At 46.6% G+C, this 13730-nt stretch overlaps 1 protein-coding gene across 1 annotated transcript in view; it reads left to right on the plus strand.

The window, feature by feature from the left end:
* Positions 1-2247: 2247 nt before the first annotated feature.
* Positions 2248-13730, plus strand: part of TMEM178B (transmembrane protein 178B) — a 323697-nt gene continuing 312214 nt past the window's right edge. The window contains exon 1 of the mRNA XM_024555054.3: positions 2248-4337. Within this exon, the coding sequence (XP_024410822.1) occupies positions 3956-4337 (382 nt within the window). The 5' untranslated portion in view covers positions 2248-3955. The remainder of the gene's footprint in view (positions 4338-13730) is intronic.

The following is a 13730-nucleotide window of genomic DNA, read 5'->3' on the forward strand; positions in this document are numbered from 1 at the left end:
GATTTCCCCGTCACTGCCAAGCGTGCAAGCAGAAACCGGTCACTTACTATTTGGGAAATGTTCTAGGAGAGATTAATGCATTATTGTGTGGCCAACTCTAAAGTCCCTTCTCATTTTGAGATTCTATGATCCTAAGACAGTGTAGGTGGAAATGGGAAGGAGTAGGTTGGCAATACAGAGATGGTGCAGCTCACAGGATGGAAGGAATCTGAACAAGACAGAAGAAAAGAAAGTCATGTAGTCCTATAGTCTAGAAGAATTCACCATATTTTTAGCCCCACACACCAGGGTCATCCACAAATGGTGTAGGGCCTCAAATCAACAACTTTTATGGGCTTTGGGGGAAGTTGTCAAGGACAAAAATTTTTAGGTAGAATTTTAATGATGATCAGAAAAGAGGACAGTGTGCCATTTGGGTCCTTACCCCAGCAGGGCCCAAATCACAGGACTGCTGGAGAGCAGCACCAGAGGTGCAGGAGCAAGGCATGTGCTTGGAAGCAGGCCTAAGGCACAGGCCACAAGAACAAGGAAGGGGTGGAGTAAGTAAGAGGGAGGACAGATAAGGGAAAACTGAACAGGTATGTTCATTGCAAATGGGCAACTGCCTGGGCTCCCAGGAGTCTCAGGGGCACCTTTTTCAGCTGGTTCTCAGGGGAGCAGAGAGTGGGATATCAGAAGAATGCGTCTCTAAAGCTGGCTGTGCCCCAATTTCCAGAGTGACCTTGTAGATGTCATTTCACCTTTTGGCCTCCTCCCTACTTACTGTCAAACGCAAACATCCTGTTAGCCTAAAAGTGCTCTGGGCTTTCCAGAAGAGCGTAGCTCCAGAAATGTATGGCGTTGCCTGCATGTGTGCAGAGTGCTTGCGTGTGCTTGTTTCCCTGTTGGGGAAGGGAGAACTGGTAAGAGAAGGGTAGAAAGAAAGGTGAGAAGACATCGAGGCCAAAGTCTCTTGGCTCCGCCTCATCGTCCTAGGGAACTGAGGGGACCGGGATCTGGCAAAGGGGACAGGCCGACAGCCCCTCGCCCAGCGGGGCATCCAATATCCAAGATCAGTTTTCTGCTGTCCCTTCAACAAATCCCTTTGCAGCATCGAGGGACGAAAAGCGAGGCACGCCCCTCCCCCACTAGATGGCACTGAAACGCCTCGATGTCGATTTTCAAAATGCTGGAAGGAGGAAAAAAGACCAAAAAAAAAAAAAAAAAATGGTGGAGGGGCGCTCATTTTGGCCTTCAGGCCCCATTGTGCAAAGCAGGGTGCCGGGCACTTTCCCCCCGCCCCCGCCCGGGCGTAGCTCTTTACGCGGCAGTGCGGCACCTCGACTTTGGAGTGAGGGTGAAAATAGGGGGTGAACATTAGAGTAAAAGAATCTTGGGTTGCAACCTGGGAGGGAGACTCCCAGCCTTTGTGGCGCTGTCTTCTCACGTGAGCGCGGCGGTGGGGTGAAGCGGCGCTCGCCTGCGGCCCACCCGCTCAAGGTCCGGGGTCCAGCACTACCTCTCAGAACCCCGGCAGAGCCTGAATTCAGCCGCCACCCAGATAAGGGCAAATCCCGCACCCACGTTTCATTGAATCCCCCGAACCCCGCCCTCTTCAAAGCGCGAGCCCCCGAGCGTTTTCAAAATATCTGTTAAGCAGCCCCCCTCCTCAGTTAAAATTCTCTTCCTCTTGTATTGAAAGGACCAATTTTCTTTTCCTTCTGAGGAGAGAGGTGGAGGAGGGTGTGTGTCGGAGTGTCTGGTGCTGGGATGGGCTGCAAAAGGGCTGGCTGTGATAACCCCGAGGACCGCGCAGCCCCGGGTGCAAACGCCTGTAGCTAGCAAGACAGCGCCGGTGGCTTTCTCGGGAAAACAAAGATCAAACACAATCCAAGACACCTGCGAGCGACACCCGGGACGCAGCGAACTTCCTCAGCCTCTCTGAATGCCGACTCTGCAATAAGCTGTCTTTTCTTTAAAGAACTGAGGCCGATTTTACCAGCATTGTTAAAAGAGAAACAGGAGATGGAGACAACATCCTTAAATTTATAATAATGCATGTAAACATGCTACATACCACATATATGTATATGTGCATAAATATGGATGTGGTTGGGCACATACCTATCTAGACACCATTGACTTGCCTGGTCAAAGAATAAGGCTTAGACATTTCGTGCCTGGGAAATGGTGCAGTTTATCTTTAAGGCGGCTAGAAAAATAAGAGATGAGGCTCACGTTGCACGGATGACATCACTAGCTTTTGGCTGCGCGCTCCGGGTTCTCGTCTGTGGGTTTTAGCCAAGGCTGCAGCGCCGGGCGCCCGAGAGAGCGAGCGCGGCAGCGGCTTCCTCCGGTGCCCGCACCCGGGCCAGGCGATTTCCCGAGCCCTCCGGGCGCAGCCTCGGCTCTCTCTTCCCAGCACTAGCCGAGCCCGAAAGGCCCCGGAGCCGCCGCGGCTAGAGGAGGAGGTGGGGAGGAGAAGTAGAGCGACCCAGCCTCCCTCCCCCACCCTCGCGCTATTCACCTCGGCGACCACTGCACGCCGGGAGCCTGATCTTGGGACACCGAGGCCGGGACGCGATTCTCTGCACGCTGCCGAGTGAGCCGGCATCTCGGCCCTGGGTGGGCTGCGAAGAAAATGGTGCAAATTGAGAGCGGCTGACCGCAGCTGGGCCAAGCAGACGCGGTGTTAGAGCGCCGGGGCTCTCGTGGCGGGGAAAGGGGGCGGGTTGTTTTGAAGGGCCAGGGCCACTGTTTTACTCCGCGCCTGCAGTATTTTCTTTGCACCTGGGCAGCACGTTCCCGGAGCTACCCGGGAGCCGTTTGGAGTGAGGCGGTGGCGTCGCTTGAGAGGCGGGTCTGGAGGAGGCCGGGTGGACACTCCAGGAAGAAGACCGCGCAGAGGATAGCGGCTTGACGTTCTAGGGGCTGGCTGCCGGGCGGGCGGCGCGCCACGATCGTGCGCCCTGTCCATGGTGTTGAAGGTGCCGTGCGCCCAGCTCCGCGAGCCCGGTACGGTGCGCCCTGCCGGGTGCGCCAATCTCGGCGCAGCCCGCTCCTCGCGCCCGCCAGCTGCCGCCCAGTTCCCGCAAATCCCGGGCCAAGGCTGGTCCGGTACGCCGTCCGGGTGACCGCGTCGTCGGCTGGAGGGGAGGCTTGAATGGCGAGGCCAGAGGCAGACGAACCAGGAGCTCGCAGGGAAAGGTCGACTGAGACCGCGCGCCCACTGGGAGCCCGCCTCTGAGTGCCGCGTGCTGGCCAGACGGGACAAGGGACCTGCTGGTGACCGTACATCGGAGATTTCCAAAAGACCCGACCCAGAGAAAAAGAACGTTTTTTTTGCTTGCAGACAGGAAGAGGGAGAATTGTTGAGAGGGAGACCTAGGGGAGAGTCTGGGCGGCCGGCCCAGGCATCTAGAGGTTTCCTTCGCTGGCCGGCCGCATCGCGGGTGTTTCAGTCCATTCTGACATTGAGTAGTTCCTCCTGACAGCCCGTTCCCCACCCCAAGCAAGCCTTGCGTGAGGGTCCTGTCGTCACCCTGCACAGAGAAAGCCCAGCAGCCCCACCGCAGCCTAGGGCACTTGGTGTTTAGTTCCCGGCGGGAGGGCAGCGGCGTCCGAAGCCGGGCTGTGTGTGGACTCGGCCGGTTCAGAGCAGTCGCTTCCCGCGGGGCAGCGAGGGGCGGGAGGCGGCCTTGTTAGGCTCGCCGCCGCCAGAGGCTGCGCCTGCCCCGGATGATGCCCAGGAGACCGCCGGAGTCTCTCCGGATCAGAACTTTGTAGGCTGTCCGCCCCACCCCCGCAGTCCCTGGGCCGTGCACCGGCAGGTGGGGGCCGAGGGGGCGCCGCCGCGAGTCCCCTCCTGTCCCCACCCCCCACCTTGGCTCGGCCACCCGTCGCTTTGTTCCGGGCGCGCGGAGGGAAGGCGAGGCTGCGGCGGATCATGCCCATGGTGTAGCCACGAAGTGGAGGCATGGCTGCCGGAAGGTTACTGCTCTACACCGGTCTCTCGCTAGCGCTCTGCGCCCTGGGCATGCTGGCCGTGGCCATCTGCTCGGACCACTGGTACGAGACGGACGCCAGGAAGCACAGGGACAGGTGCAAGGCCTTCAACACTCGCCGGGTCGACCCCGGCTTCATTTACAACAACAACAACAACTTGCCCCTCCGTGCGAGCCGCTCGCGCCTGGACCGCTGGGAGGGCAAACTCCTCCGGGCCCGGAATCGCCGGCAGCTCTTCGCCATGAGCCCCGCTGACGAGTGCAGCCGGCAGTACAACTCCACCAACATGGGCCTTTGGAGAAAGTGCCACCGGCAGGGCTTCGACCCCGAGATCGCGGCCCTCATTCGAAAAGGTAAGCACAGCCCGTGAGGCGTGGCGCTGTGGCGTGCCTGGCCCCAGCTAGGCCCGGCAGCCTTCTCCTTCCTAAGCCCGGCCAAGATCTATCAGGCCTCCTGGTTCCTGGAGGTCAAGTTACCCAGGTTCTCCAGAGCCTTGGAGAGCCTTGGAGTGGCCATAACTTCGCCTCCCAATAGCTGGTGACTGAGGCTTACCTCTCTCTACCCCGCCTCTTGCGTTTGTCTGAGATTCTCACGGTCCAGGATTTTTATCTAGGATCATACTTTGATCAGTCTCTGAAAAGGAAGGGGATGTATAATGTGCTGTTAGCAGAGGAAGCCCATTAAGAGTGATGTGTTGGGGTAGGCAGGCATCTAGTTTTAATTTTCATTTTATATGTTGAACTGATTCATCAAGGCAAATTGGGGGAAACATCTCACACCGAAGGCCTTATTGGTGCCAGCAACGTTTGCTAAGTGCCTGCTCTACCAGGCACGGTGCAGGCACTGGGCATATAAACATCAGGAAGCCCCAGCTTCTGCCCTGTGGCAGCGCAAAGCCTTCTGACCAGTAGCATCATACCACAGTTCTTGATTTCTCTTTTTGAAAAAGTGGTAGACAAAAGTGACCTGTGTGCATGGAATCTTGGCAGGGTGTAACAAGCACAAAAAAGTAGTTCTTCAGGTAACACCAAAGTGGGCACTGCAGAGAAAAAAAAATACTGTTTTCAGAAGACATATACAAAATACCCAGTGTAGCAAAACAGGAAAACATCTGTATTTGCTAACGATAAAAATTTATTTGATACTTTAGTATGAATACATACATTTTTAAGTCTGCTTATCTGATGGTTTGTAAATCTTATATGATACATACTTTGGGGACTGTCCTGTTCCATTAACCCACTGAAATATTGTTTGGATGTATATTAATATAGCTCTTCCATGGTAGCTACATCCGGGTTCGAGCTTATGTTTTGTTTTTCCTCCCACTATGTTTCATTCTTTTCAATATTAAATGGTGATGGTAAGCTGAAATGATGTTTATCAGCTGTCTTTGAGGCCAAGATATAAAACAGTTCTTAATGTATCTTAATATTAACATGCAGGTTTGATGCTGTTTTAAAATATAACTTGTGAAAACAGATGTTCTTTGATTTATAAAAAATGTTGAAATGGATCAGAAAAAGTGTTAATAAAAACGTCAGTTGTTTCAGAATGACAAGCAGTAGGTATGATCTTGGTGGCCATTCAGACTTGGGTGAGGTAGGTCCAGAGAGAGAACCCATCTTAATGCTTGTCTTGTAGGTTCTGTAGAATGACTGTGGATTTTAGCTAGTTTAGTTGTGAGTGTGTTAATATTATAAACATCACGTCCACTTCATGGTTAGGTACTTATTAGAGCAGGGTGACCCATCTGGAGCGCTACAACTTTGTACAGGTGTGTAGGATATTAGACAATGCCAGAAGAGAGTAACTCGGGTTTGGATTTAGAAGTAGGAAAACAAGAGCCAGCAGAATAGTGTTTGACCATGTGGGACTTTATAGCAGTTTTCAGCTTCTCAGATTCATAGTGTTGTTTTATCCATCGTTTCCTGCTTTCATTAAAATTGGAATGGTAGGAAGTTAGCTGAAATGTGAGGAAGAATTCATGTTAATAATGACTGATAAACATTGGTAGGACTTACTGAAGGACATTCTTGAACTTCCTACCTTGAACATCCCTTGGAAGAAGACAGGTATCCTTCCATCTGGTATTGGTTAACCTCACTTAGAAAAAGGGGGCTGGAATTCATGGCTTCTGATGGATGTAATGAGTGCTTTGATTCCATGTTGCTCTGCTTGGCAATCTGGCTGGAAAGGTTGACTTGGGCTGTGCACCAGAGGGATTGGTTACCATAGTGACATGTTCTTCCGGTGAAGCTGGAAACACAGTGACAGGGAAAGGGATAGGGGAAGAATGTACAACGTTTTGACTTTGTATTGACTAATTTTTAATTGCAGCAACAGAAAATGGACACGGCACAGCAGGGGGATTGAATGCACTGATACCTAGAGTTGGCAGGGCATTGTATTTCACTTCAACTAATGCGAATCCTGTTCCCCATCACCCAAAATACAGCAATCACTGTCAGCTGCAAGCACCCGCTCACTGTGGCTTCTCGTTTCTGCCCGTTTGATATCCTTGTTAGGTATTATTGAGATAGATGCCATGCCAGCATTACAAATCTTCAGAGACTTAAGGGCACTATCTTCATTTTTAACCTCAAAACATAATGTTTGGAAGCCAGATTTTCTTTTCTTAGCAGCAATAGGCACATACTGGAAATAAGTGCATCTTCTATTAGTGGCGTTCACGGAGTGAATGGGCCATTCCAATAACACACAGAATATAATTTCCAGACTTAATCAGTATTCTTCCTAGATGGGTAGGTTTTAGAAGGAATTAAAAAATAAATTTAATGTCCCTGTATGTAGTTTACAGCCTGCAAATCAGTCCACTGAGCCACACCAGCCAGGGCTATTTGTCTTACTGAACTGTAAGTTCCTGGAGGGCAGGAAAGATAATCATTTGTAAAATACAGCCACCAGATGCGTGCTGCTTGGGAAATAGCTCATACAAATTAGGTTCGCAGAAATATATCCATCAAGTGCTTTATCTAATTGTAGGAACACTTGTGTGGAAATCCAAATAAAGGATTAGTCAGAAGATTGTGATGAAAAAAAAACCAACAAAGAACTAGTATAGCTCTCAGGGCAGGTTAATATTGTAACAGATGCTACATGCTTAAACGAGGAGGATTTTTTTTTTTTTTTTTGAGCAGAAGCTTTGTTAAGGAATAAGGAAAATGCAATACTGTTTTTGATAACCTATGTCACTGAACAGACACAAATCGCCCACAATCATTATTTTTCACATTAGCTTAGATTTCAGTTATTTCCGTGTTGGAGGTGGGATTGGGTAGAGGGTGCACAAGGATAGAGTACCCTTGAATTTCCATGTGACTGTGTCCATAATCAGGTCCTCTGTCTTCTTGCTTTTCAACCTCGTCCATGTCTCCCTAGTAAGTCACTGCAAGCACTGGGGACAATGACAGGTCAATGACAGGATCAGTTTCTGAAATCCAAGAGACTTCCAGGCCTTCAGGAGCAGCTACAGGTAGGATTTTGTTCCAGGGAACATTGATATTCTTTGATTTGTGCTGAAATGTTACACTGACATGGATTGAAATAAGTAGACCTTCACCTGAGATTCTAAGAACTTTTAAAATTGTTTGATGACAGGCCTTAGAAAATAATCTGGCCTATATAGTTTCCATAATCACGAGTGGTTATCAATAGACTGGAACTTATTTTACCAAAACATTGTGCATAAACACCAATTACTAATGTACTCAGCACATATTTACTGTGCATGTATTATGTGAGGGGCACTCATCACTAGGATGGAGGGTTGAGTACAACCTGGTGTTTAAAATTCCCATAGTCTGTTGGCATCACAGGGAGTAGCTGACAACTGCGGGATGATGCGAGTGACAGCAAGAGACACAGAAAAACACAGAGGAGGCAATGATAGATTGTGCCAGTGGCGGATGAGGCAAGGCTGCAGGGGCAGGAGGCTGCTTGTCTTGGAGAAATGAAATCTGAACAAGATTTTCCATGGAGTTTGGAGGTGGCTGGAGAGGAATGGCATTTCAGGCAAAGAGGCCAGCATGTGCACAGCTGTGGGGTGTGAAAACAGTAGCTTGGCCTTGTGAGTGTTGACTGCTGGGATGAGGGAGGCAGGTAGACCCAGAGCAGGGGGGCAGGCCAGAGCCAAGTCAAGGTGCCTGTGTACTCAAGTCCCTTGCATCTATGCTGCCCCAGAGGGTAGCCGCCACTCACATGTGGCTGTTTAAATTTAAAACAATCAACATTAAATAAAATTAACAAATCATTTCCTTAGTCACACTGGCCACATTATAAATGCTCAATAATGTGTGGTCAGTGGCTATCATATCGGACGGTGCAGATTAGAGAACTCACCCATCAGCACAGAAAGTTCTGTTGGATGGTGCTGCATGGGGCCTGTAGCCTCTGCAAAGAACAAGCACATACTTGGTTTCAGATGAGGATAATTAAACATGATAACGTGGGCTAAAATTTAAGAATACTATTCTACACTTGAAGAAACTTTGCTACTTGAATGTTTGGGGGGACAAGGTTTTCGATTTATGCTACTTCTATACTTTATTAATTTTCCATCGTTGACTCTGAGTATTTTTACATGTTTCTTCTTTTTCTGTCCTTTCCTTGTCCCAGCTTCATTACAAGTAACTTGCAAAATTGACTTGGTGGGAAAGATGATTAATAATAATCATTGCCAATCTTGATGGTAGGTCTTCTTTTAAGAATTTTACATACATCAGGTAATGTATTCTTCATAATAATGCTCTGAGGTGGCCACTATTATTTTTTAATCCCTATTCTATAACTGAGCAAGCGGAGGCACAGAAAGGTCAATGAACTTGCCAAGTCTCAGGAGAAGGAAATGAAGGTGCCGGGATGCGAATTCGGGCTCCAGGTTTGGGAACTCCCCCACTATACTCTACTGTCATCATAGTCTGTTGGGGCAGAGATGGGGTGCAGAACAGGCTGGGATATTGATCCCCCAAATTGAAAAAGAAATAGGAAGCAGTTTTAGAATCCCACCGAGGTGAGTCTTGCTTGAGAAATTCACCTTGGCACTGAGGAGGGAGATATTTTAAAGTGACCCACATGTTGCTTTGAGAGCTGCTGGCCAAAGCTCATAAACATTTTTTTTTTCATATGATTTTTGAGTATTTACTTTGGCCACTGTGGTAGATACTGAGGTTATAGACATGAAAGACATATTCATTCCACAAATATTTGTTGAGGGCTTTCGGACTGGGCATCATGGAGAAGCTCACCTTCCACGGGGTAGAGCCAGACAATACATAAATACGTATGGAATTAAAGTAATGTCTAGTGAACTAATCAGTGTATAATCTAAGTAGGTAGTACATGCCATGAAGTGTCTTTGCCCTTAGGCAGCACAAAGAGCAAATCAGCCCCAAATTAAATATTTTTCTTAGTTTTGGTTTATAACATAGAGAGGCATTACCTGCTCATAGGCAAACACATACAGACACTCACAGTCTTTTAAAAAATATTTATTTATTTTTAGAGAGAGGGGAAGGGAGGGAGAAAGAGAGGGAGAGAAACATCAATGTGTGGTTGCTTCTCATGTGCCCCTCTATTGGGAACCTGGCCACAACCCAGGCATGTGCCCTAACTAGGAATTGAACTGGCGACCCTTTGGTTTGCAGGCCAGCATTCAGTCCACTGAGCCACACCAGCCAGGGCTCACAGTCTTTATATATAGTGTGATCCCCATGTATACACATTATATGAATGCCCAGATGTACAAGTCAATGCACTCTTAGTCCTTTCCCTCCTCCCCAGTCATGCTGAAAATATAACTCACCAGTGAGAGGTGACAGGTAGGGAAGGAGCCCTATGACTCCATAGGCAAATGTGTGGGTGGGAAGAGAGAGAGGACAGGGTAGAGAGATGTGTTTGGAGCACCTGCTGTGTGCCAAGCCCTCTGCTAGGTGTTGGAGAAGAAGAAAGAGGCATATTGTGGGTTCCTGTCCTGAGGGAGCTTACACTCTAGCTTATGGTTCCCAAGTTCATTGTCAAGTGTGGTTGGATCAGTCTCTTCCTTAGGAGGTCACATCTATATCAACTGGATCAGGGATCAGCTTAGTGAGGCAACTCACAGGTGAACTCTATTTATTGAGTCAACAAAGTCAAGAGCTTTATTTCTGTTTGAGAAGGTCAGCTAATTTATTCTTTTACTATAGGGTTTGTAGGGATCAATTTAGAGGACTGATTCTGTGTATATTCCACTTTGGATTGTCAGTTAAAGATATTTTCTCTTTCTCTGCTATTACTGGGTAATCCTAGCCCTTCAGGAAGAATCCTAAACAAACTCTGGGTTAGTTTGACGCTTTACACATCCCCCCATATACATCTAGACTTTACACAGTAGTCACAAACGCTCATTCAGATGCACATACTTTTGTAACTAGTTACCCCAAGGAATACACACAGAGAGGAGGAACTGCACCACTTACTGAAGGAGTAGACAGAAAATTTGTTCTGACATCTTGATTGGGCAGTTGCTGTTAAAAGGACAATGCATACGTCCTTTTAAAGGACTTTGTGTCTTCCTGTGTGAAATAGTGGATTTGGAGGATATAAACTTTAAGCCCTTTCACATTCTAACATTTGATGAGAAAGTTAAATTTAAGTTATAGAAACTAACTAATAAGTAAATGATTGAGAGAAGGTGAAAAGAGAGGGAAGGGAAAGTGGGGGAAGGAAGAAAGAGCCAGAGAGCCAGATGGAGAGACAGAGAAAGGGAGATGTTTCTAAGGGGAACATCCCAGGGGCTAGTTCGTCATGGGAAGAGGTAGAAAACAAAGCAGCTCATTCCATACCAATGTACAATCAGGTGATAAAAGCTCACCTTTTCTCTTTCTAATGGTTTGCGATGCCATGTTGCAGATTGGGGTTGAACACTTACAGACCGATGCGGAGAGGTGGTGATGGCTGTACAACAGTGTTGTTGATGCACTTAATGCTAGTGAACTGTGCACTTGAAAAGGGCTAAAAGTTTATGTCATGCCTATGTTACCACAATTCAGTAAATTGAAAAGAAATTTTAAAAACAATAGAGAAAAGAACTGGAGTACTGGGCAGTATGTACATACTCTATAACCAAGGATCTTCATTCATTGAACGCTTATTATGTGCTAGGCAGCAGCCCAAGTATGCTTGGGGCAGAAGTCAATAAAACAGACAAAAAAGTCTTGCCCTCATAGGGCTTATATTAAAAGTTTTGAGAATTATATCCTTTTTTTTGTTTTTTTAAATGAAACTTTTAAAGAATATATAAAACAAGAAATGAATACGTTTCTTGGGTCTTTTGGAAATTATAATATGATGAAGAACACTTCACTGTGCTTATTCTGAAAATGTCTTTTGTTTGCCAGCTGTGTCAGGCACATTACTGGGGGCAGAGGACCGTGGGTGAAATCTGTAGTTCCTATCCTCAAAAAGCTAAAAAAAAAAAAAAAAGGAGGGAGTGTTAATGACGATTAGCAAATACAGGACCCAAGGTTGGTAAGTAGAGAGATTTGTGTGCTGGGGGCCTGAGTAATTCTTGGGTTTTGGAGCAGTTAGGGGAGGCTTTGCAGAAACTGGGGGCATTTGCAGAGGTTATCTGGGGTTTGATAAGGTAAAGCCTTAGCCTCCTTTTAAATTTATTAATTAGCTTTGATGAGGTAATACTTGCCCACCTGCCCTTGTCCCCCAGACTCTTAGTCCTTCTTCCACGAGGCAGCCATCACTACCAGATTTTTAGAGATCATATCAGAGACATTCTGTTCAGCAGTATATAAAAATTACATCAATGTAAATATAAGTCAGGCAATGAGCAGGTGATTCAAGGATGAAAAACGTTATTTTTTTGTAAATTTGTATACATAGAGATGATGTTGAAAGGTCCATTTCAGGAGTCTCTAGGAATCTTTTACAAGTTGATGTTTCTTCTTAGTGGAAGCTGCTATTGGCTTTCAAAGAAGTTTCACAGATTTGCTGCTTTTATGAGAGACTGCAGTGGCTGAATTACTTCAATTGATTTTTTTTGGCGTCAAAGTATTTTGCCAAGAAAAGGCAATTGACTTGACATTAGGTCATCTTCATAAAATTCTATCATTTCCTGCGTTTTAAAATGCCCTGCTATTCCAGATGCCGAACCTCACCCTGTTGGACACTTTATTTGCTTTAGAGCCTCTCTCATTCAGTTGCGCCCTGACTCCTTCTTCATCTTTATAATAGCAGTTCCACTTAGGTAAACACAACTCTGATTCCCCACAGCCCTGGAGTCCTTTGCACACCTGGGTGGAATAGGGTTGTTCTTACCTTAAAGGAGTTCTGGGCTCCTGTGCTGCGGTATGTCAACCAACTCCACTCCGGGGTGTAGCTGACTCCTGTCTCCTGAGGCTGAGGACAGATGTCTCTTGCAGCCTGGAGCTTCTCTTCCTGGCCGTATACACATGAAACACATCCAAGAATGTCCATGACACCACCGTATCCATTAATAGGAAAACTGGTAATGAAGGGTGGCATATTCATGCAATGGAAGCTCTTGCAGTATATTTAAAATAAATATGATAGGTCTACATGTTTCCAAAAGGGTAACCGTAAAATTTGAGTGAAAAAAGCAGGGTGCTGAATGAAATGTAGAATATGATGCCATTTATACATAGCTCAAGAACAGATCAAATGCACATCTAATATTGTTTATGGAAACATTTGCATTGCATTTACGAAAGGTGGGCATGGGACTGATAAACAGAAAATGAAGGGTGATGTTTACCTTTCTCAAGACAGGGGAAGAAATAGAATTGAGAAGGTGCTTTAAAATCATCTGCGATATTTTATTTTCTAAAAAAACGAAGATCTGAAGCAAGTGGGGCATGCACATGCACGCACACTCAAGCTGTGTGGAAGGTTGTTACAGTTCTAACAGAAGAGTTAAAATTTAATTCAGACTGTACTGTTCACTGTCCAGGAGACAGGTTCTTTAAGGGACATTCTTGGAAAATTTTGTGACTGACTTTGTAAGTAGTAGCAAGAGGCATTTAGAGAAGAAGAGAGTCAGGTAACCCCTAACCATTGGTTTTCACTGACAGTAACTCATGGGAAGGGTTTAGAAAGAATACACTTAAGTTTTATTCCCTTCTGATGTGAGGTGTAAATAAATCAGTAAACTGATTTATTTCTGAGATAGAGACAAATGTACAAATCACACCCCCGCCCTTTGCAAATTTCCTGCAGCTTATGGAAAAATCAAGAGTTCCAAGGGCCAGAAAATTAAACTAAAGCCATCCCTCCAGTTAGCTTGATTAGATGTTGAATTTTAAATAGATAAAAGGCACGGAGGCAGGGAGAGTGTGGGACAAACCAGAGGCTGAACACAAACATCTGGGAAGGCATTTGAACCCAAGGGAAGAACTCAGCGTGAACTAAGAAAGAAAAAGCTAAGAAGTACAAAGAAGGAGTCAGAATTGTACTTTACCTTTTCGGCAGTTTTCATATCACTTTTGAAACTGAGTAGAGAATGTTAGGTGGCGAACTTTGAGTAGTTTTATGATTGAAGAGTAAGGTGAGGAGTCTTTATTCTTAAAATTATGAGGGTGACTTCAGCCAAGAGCCCCACTCCTATAATAGTAGTTATGTTCACACTCTCCTTATACTAACTAGAGCTGGAGCAGAAAAGTCCCACCTACTTGTTGCAAGGGGTCCATTTTCATCTCATAATGCTTGAAAACACCCAC

This window comes from Desmodus rotundus, chromosome 6 (assembly GCF_022682495.2).
Source record: "Desmodus rotundus isolate HL8 chromosome 6, HLdesRot8A.1, whole genome shotgun sequence".
NCBI classification, from domain to species: Eukaryota; Metazoa; Chordata; class Mammalia; order Chiroptera; family Phyllostomidae; genus Desmodus; species Desmodus rotundus.